The following is a 5,635-nucleotide window of genomic DNA, read 5'->3' as shown; positions in this document are numbered from 1 at the left end:
CGTGCTTGGGTGGGAGTAGTCTTAGGACGGGTGACCTCCTGAGAAGGTTCCCGGGATGCACATGAGTGAGGACAAAATGCGCTAAAAAGGACATGTGTTGATCTGTGGGCCATGTACACCGCCTGGTGAGCTATCAGAGCAACCCTGCGACCGTGTGGTGATGGGAGGCAGCTGTTATACGCTCCTGGAGGCAATTGTTATACGATCCATTGTGATTACCCACCTAGCGGGGCAGGATTCTTGGTTAGCGATTATGCTCCCAGCCGCAACGAGGACGTTATGTTCTACAAGTGGGGGTGATTGTAACACCCCACAGTAATTGAAGAGGTCCATTAATAGGCTTAAATAACTAGTGCTTAAAGGGATTGAAAGTACTACTCATATCAACAAAGTGCACTTTCTTTTATGGTCATCCATGCAAAAGAACTCCACAATTAAGCGTACTTGGCTGAGAGTAGTTATAGGATGGGTGACCTCCTGGGAAGGTTCCCGGGATACACATGAGTGAGGACAAAAAGCACTATAAAGGACCCGTGTTGATCTGTGGGCCATGTACACAGCCTGGTGAGCTATCATAAGTAACCGCTCCCGACCCGGTTTGGGTCAGGATGTTACAGTTGCGGAATCACCATTAATTGGTCCAACCTCAAAGGAAAGAATTCCTGTTTGTGCGCCAGATTTGAAGCCTGTTGTGGGTATGGTTTTTGATAAATTGGAGGAGGGAATACAATTGTATATAACTTATGCTGCCAATTCTGGTTTTAAAATTAGGAAGTCAACACAAAGAATTATAGATGGGGTGGTGATGACAAAATATTGTGTGTGTAGTAAGGCGGGTGAAAGTAAACCTAAAGGAAAGGACATGTACACCTTCTATCTACCTAAACACGGTGATGCATTTGAGTGAATCAAGAGAACTAACTCTGATACACAAAACTATAATTTTCGAGAACTCAAAGGTGAATAAAGGGCCTGTAAAGAGTTTTATAATGTTTAAGGAATATGTCAAAGGATATCGAAATGTGGGAGCATCGCTAGAAGATTTCAAGAATTATTGGAGAGATGTGAAACAATTCATCAAAGGATATGATGCTCAAATGATGATTGAGAATTTTATACAAAAGAAAGCTATGTGTAGCTCTTATTTCTATGATTTTGATGTTGATGATCGTGGGCGACTTTCTAGAGTTTGTTGGTTTGACCCTATAGCGAGAAAAACTACAGCCTTTTTGGTGATGTGACATCCTTCGACACAACATTCAATATGAAGACTTATAAGATGATTTTTGCACCTTTTAAGGGGGTTGACCATCACAAAAAATGTGTGACGTTTGGAGGAGGTCTTATAAGAGAGGAGACTGATGATGATTTTATATGGCTGTTTTGGTCTTTTCTGACCGCAATGAGTGATAAGTATCATTTGTGCGTAATTACTGACCAGGATCGAGGCATAAAGGCAGGAGTTAAGACAGTATTTGGGGACAAAACTCAGCACAGATATTGCATTTGGCATATCATGAAAATACTCCCTGAGAAGATCGGAACTACACTCTATAAAGAAACCAACTTTATGAAAGAGTTGTGTTCATGTGTTTGGGCTGAAGACATTGAACGAGCTAAGTTTGAGGAACGGTGGTGTTCAATTGTATCCTCATACGACTATCCGGCAATCAATGGTTTGTTACGATGTTTGACAAAAGGGCTTCCTGGATTCCAGCATATTTCAGAGATATGTTTATGGGTGGACTAATGAGAACCACATCCAGATCTGAGTCCGAAAAAAGCTTTTTCTGAAATTTCATGAATCCAAACTTAACACTGGTGGAGTTTATGATGAGGTTTGAAAGCGCTATGGACGCTCAGAGATGGAAACAGTCGAAATTATCGCCGAGTCCAAAACTCCTTTCCTATTTTGGAAACACCTCACTCTTTGGAAAAGCACGCTTCTGAGTTCTATACTCCATTCATATTTTCTGAATTTCAAAATGAGTGGAAAGCTGCCTGTTTCACCTGTGGTGTTAAAGTCGTAGGGATTTCTCAAAGTGACATCATTCCCATCCTTGATCGTGAGAGACATAAAGTTCACTATGTTAGTTTCATTTCTAATGGGGTGATATTGAATTGCTCCTGCAAAAAATTCGAGAGACATGGTATTTTGTGCCGACACACACTATATGTGTTGAAAGAGCAAGGATTCGAAAAAGTTCCAACACAGTATTTGTTAGGTAGGTGGAGCAAATTGGCAACATGTCAGCCAATTTTTACTAATGTGCATGATACTTTAATCGATGATTGCAACGCTTTAGATGTTAGAAAAAACAAGATTGGTACCATATGGTCTGAAGTATTCTCAGGTGTGACACTTGCTGAACAGAAGCCCGATTATGTAGATGATTTTATGGTCATTATTAAAGGTTTCAAGGAGAAAAAACATGATTGGTACCAAGAGTTCTAAAAGTAGAATCGATTAAAGAGTTAATCCACCGAGTTATATTGATAAGAGTTCCATCGGCTACCCCGTGCCCAAGTTAATATGAATTTGGATCTTGGAATCATTTATCATAGTTGGGTAGAGGTCACTATGTAAATGCTTATCTTGTTATTTACAAGTATTAATAAAACCATAAATGTTAAGTTTTCCACTATTCCGTTATGATATTGCTCTATTTCTTTACCGCAATTCATATACGATATCATTTCGATTTTTAATTCAAATCTCCATTAAAATATCATAACGAAAGACAAAATTTGAATTTTTCTTCTAAAAACCTCGTATTATCCATTGTAAGGATCTCTTGTGAAGAGTATAGATAAAAGTTATTCGTGATCAAAAGGGTTTATGATTCTTGACTAACATATCTACTTATAATGAATTGTTTCTCATATGCTTAATTGAGTTAAGTACTTTGAAACATCACATCATTTTGGTAACTAAATTTGTTTGAAATCAAAATTGACCAAAATACCGCAACCACTTCAATGAAAGTTTTAAGACTAAACGAATAAATTGAAGAGTAGTCTTCATAAATTTCAATTTTGCTTCTCTTAGCAAAAACTCATTGAATTGAGTGGGAGCATTCTCTTAAACTGTTAAGAAAAGGACAAGGTTTTAAAGAAGTAAAATTGGAATGGAATTGATACAAGGAAATGTTAAAAGTAAAGTTATTGAGAATAACGATACTAAACCTATCAATGCCGACCGATAAAGTTTCCATGGTCTTAATTGTTGGACGCTAGAAAGGAAACTACCCCAAATTATTGAAGAATCAACAAGTTAGTTGTGGGACATCTAATGGGACATTCTTCTTTAAATGTTTATTTGAGTGACATAAATTTTGCTAGTACTACTTCGTCAATATTAGAAACCGGTGTTGGTTTTCATCATTGTATTTGATACATAGGATGATTAGAATATGACGACCAGCAACAATGATGTTGAGAGATAGAGTCATTGTGTAATCAATCTAGTGTTTGGGTTTAGAGTTGTACTTAATTGTGACTATTAAGTGCATAAACTCCAAATAAGAATATAAATTTGTTAAGATACAAAAGAGGTCTCACTTTTGTGACCCTATACACCATGACTTGATGTATGGCTAGCCAATTATCAAGGTGATTAAATTCTAAACCCAACTAGAATGATATATCATGAAGATGATGCAAGACTCAAATTGGTAACCCAAGATTAAACCTTAGATTCTGGAATGATGAACGCAAAGAGTTATTGAGTACTCTTGAAACCATTAGATCTTATGGTATATGCGTATCTTGTATTCAAAGCAAGATGTCTCTTGTCTTTTGGTTGAAAAGGAGACCGATGTTGTAAATCATTGATCCAAAATAGGTTGATCATTTCCTTTTATCAACGATTTAAGTTGACACTAATGTGTTCATTTAATAAGGTAAATAGAGAAATCTTTGAAGAAGTTCAAAGAGTTCAAAGAATCACGATTTAGTCGTGATGGGATTATCAAAGTGAAGACTTTGATATAAGCCAAAGGAAATGTGATATAGTATCACAAATTAATCTCTCTTAGCACGCATTATGGGATAATGTGTGGTTAGATAAAGAAATCAAACGTTATTCGATATGGTTTGGACTTCAGTCAAGGTACTTTGAGTTACTTGATCCTTTTGGGGATTTTATCATTTTGTCTAAATTATTTTCCACTAAATCTAAAACGAATCATATGAGATATGAAATGGTAGGGTACCATGTTTATAAGTTTCCAAAAGAAACAAATGCTCATTTTTCCTTACTATAATCACGAGTACAACGGGATTGTGGCTCGTGACGCTGTCTTTCTAAAATACAAGTTTATTTCTAGAAGACAAAGTGGAGAAATTATTCAAGAGCCACAAAGAATGTTATGTCGTAAGAAACTGGTCTTTCCTGGCTACATGAGACGTTTTGTGTAAAACTTTGTTTCTTCAAAACCTAGGAGGTTAAATTCATCACTTGTTGAAGATGATGAATCCATGTTACTTTTAAGAAATTAAAGAGCTTACAACTTACAAATAAATTGTTTGATTCAAGTTACTTTTGGAAAGTAATGAACATATGACTTACATGAGAGTGTTTAAGTCACAACTCATTACAAGGCTTAGAGCCATGAAAATCCGAAATTAATTCCAAGTGAATTGTTAGATATCAAACCTTGATTTGTGGCAAAGGGTTTTGCACTAGTTGAAATGCTTAAGTCTATTTGGATCTTCTTAGAGATTGTGTTTCATTATGATGATATACATATAGCAAGTGAATCTAAAACCCACTTCTTCAATTAGAAGGAATGTATTCAATACATGTGTTGAGTTTTGTAGATTCTTGCAATCCTAAGATAATGTGAAACTTAAGAGAGGGTCTTGAGTAGGACATCAATTTGTTGGAATCAATGATTTGATCATGTGATAAAAACCTTTCTCAATGGGTTGAGAAGTTATGTTTATACATGGAGTTTAGTGGGAGTTACGGTAATTTTAATTAGTCTTATATGTGGATGACATATTGATCATTGGAAATGATTTAAGACTTATGGAGTATTATAATACATCTTTAATATCCGGATTAATGGAGATAAATCCACATGATATTAGCTTCAAATGAGGAGTCTTATGTTGATAAGATTCAGGACTAGTTAATCGAATTGAACATATTTGATTGATTCCATTTGCTTCCGCTGCCGAATCAATTAAATAGGAAATGATGTATAACACTTCATATACTTTGAGTATGATGAATTGTTTCAAATCGAATTTAAATAATAGTTACCAAGTAAGCCATAAAGATTACCCTTAAGTGCTTGCAGAAGCATTAAGGATGTAATGCAAAGTGTTTTTGAAGCAATTTTGTGTAAGGGTGTTACACAAATGACAATTAACAATTGAGATTGCACATGGTTTCTGACAAAACCATAATTAAAACACATTAGAATGGTTAAGATACCATTGTGGCTATGTTATCTAAGAAATAGATTTTATAGAATCGTTCTAGGCAATAAAGAACAATGAGAAATATTTACAACGGAAATTGAGTACACTTGCAATCATGAGATGTGCAAGAAGGATGAGTCCCGCACACTGTGATAAAAGTTTTGTAATGCAAATGTATACATTACAAAGGAAAACGAGTATGTAG

General features: G+C 35.6%; 1 protein-coding gene across 1 annotated transcript; it reads left to right on the top strand.

Moving 5' to 3' along the window:
- Window positions 1-989: 989 nt before the first annotated feature.
- On the top strand, window positions 990-2,455 carry LOC141631537 (protein FAR1-RELATED SEQUENCE 5-like). Its single transcript, XM_074444196.1, has 3 exons — window positions 990-1,187; window positions 1,301-1,733; window positions 1,839-2,455. The coding sequence occupies exons 1-3, from the start codon at window positions 990-992 to the stop codon at window positions 2,453-2,455; spliced, it is 1,248 nt and encodes a 415-aa protein (XP_074300297.1).
- Window positions 2,456-5,635: the final 3,180 nt, after the last annotated feature.

This window comes from Silene latifolia, chromosome Y (assembly GCF_048544455.1).
Source record: "Silene latifolia isolate original U9 population chromosome Y, ASM4854445v1, whole genome shotgun sequence".
NCBI lineage: Eukaryota > Viridiplantae > Streptophyta > Magnoliopsida > Caryophyllales > Caryophyllaceae > Silene > Silene latifolia.
The sequence above is the reverse complement of the archived record's forward strand: the minus strand, read 5'-3'. Positions and strand labels throughout refer to the sequence as shown.

Coding starts and splice junctions, on each gene's coding strand:
- LOC141631537 (XM_074444196.1), top strand. CDS start 990: ATGTTTAAGGAATATGTCAAAGGATATCGAAATGTGGGAGCATCGCTA. Junction 1,188..1,300: donor ATCGTGGGCGACTTTCTAGA/GTTTGTTGGTTT, acceptor GCACCTTTTAAG/GGGGTTGACCATCACAAAAA. Junction 1,734..1,838: donor CCAGCATATTTCAGAGATAT/GTTTATGGGTGG, acceptor GTTTATGATGAG/GTTTGAAAGCGCTATGGACG.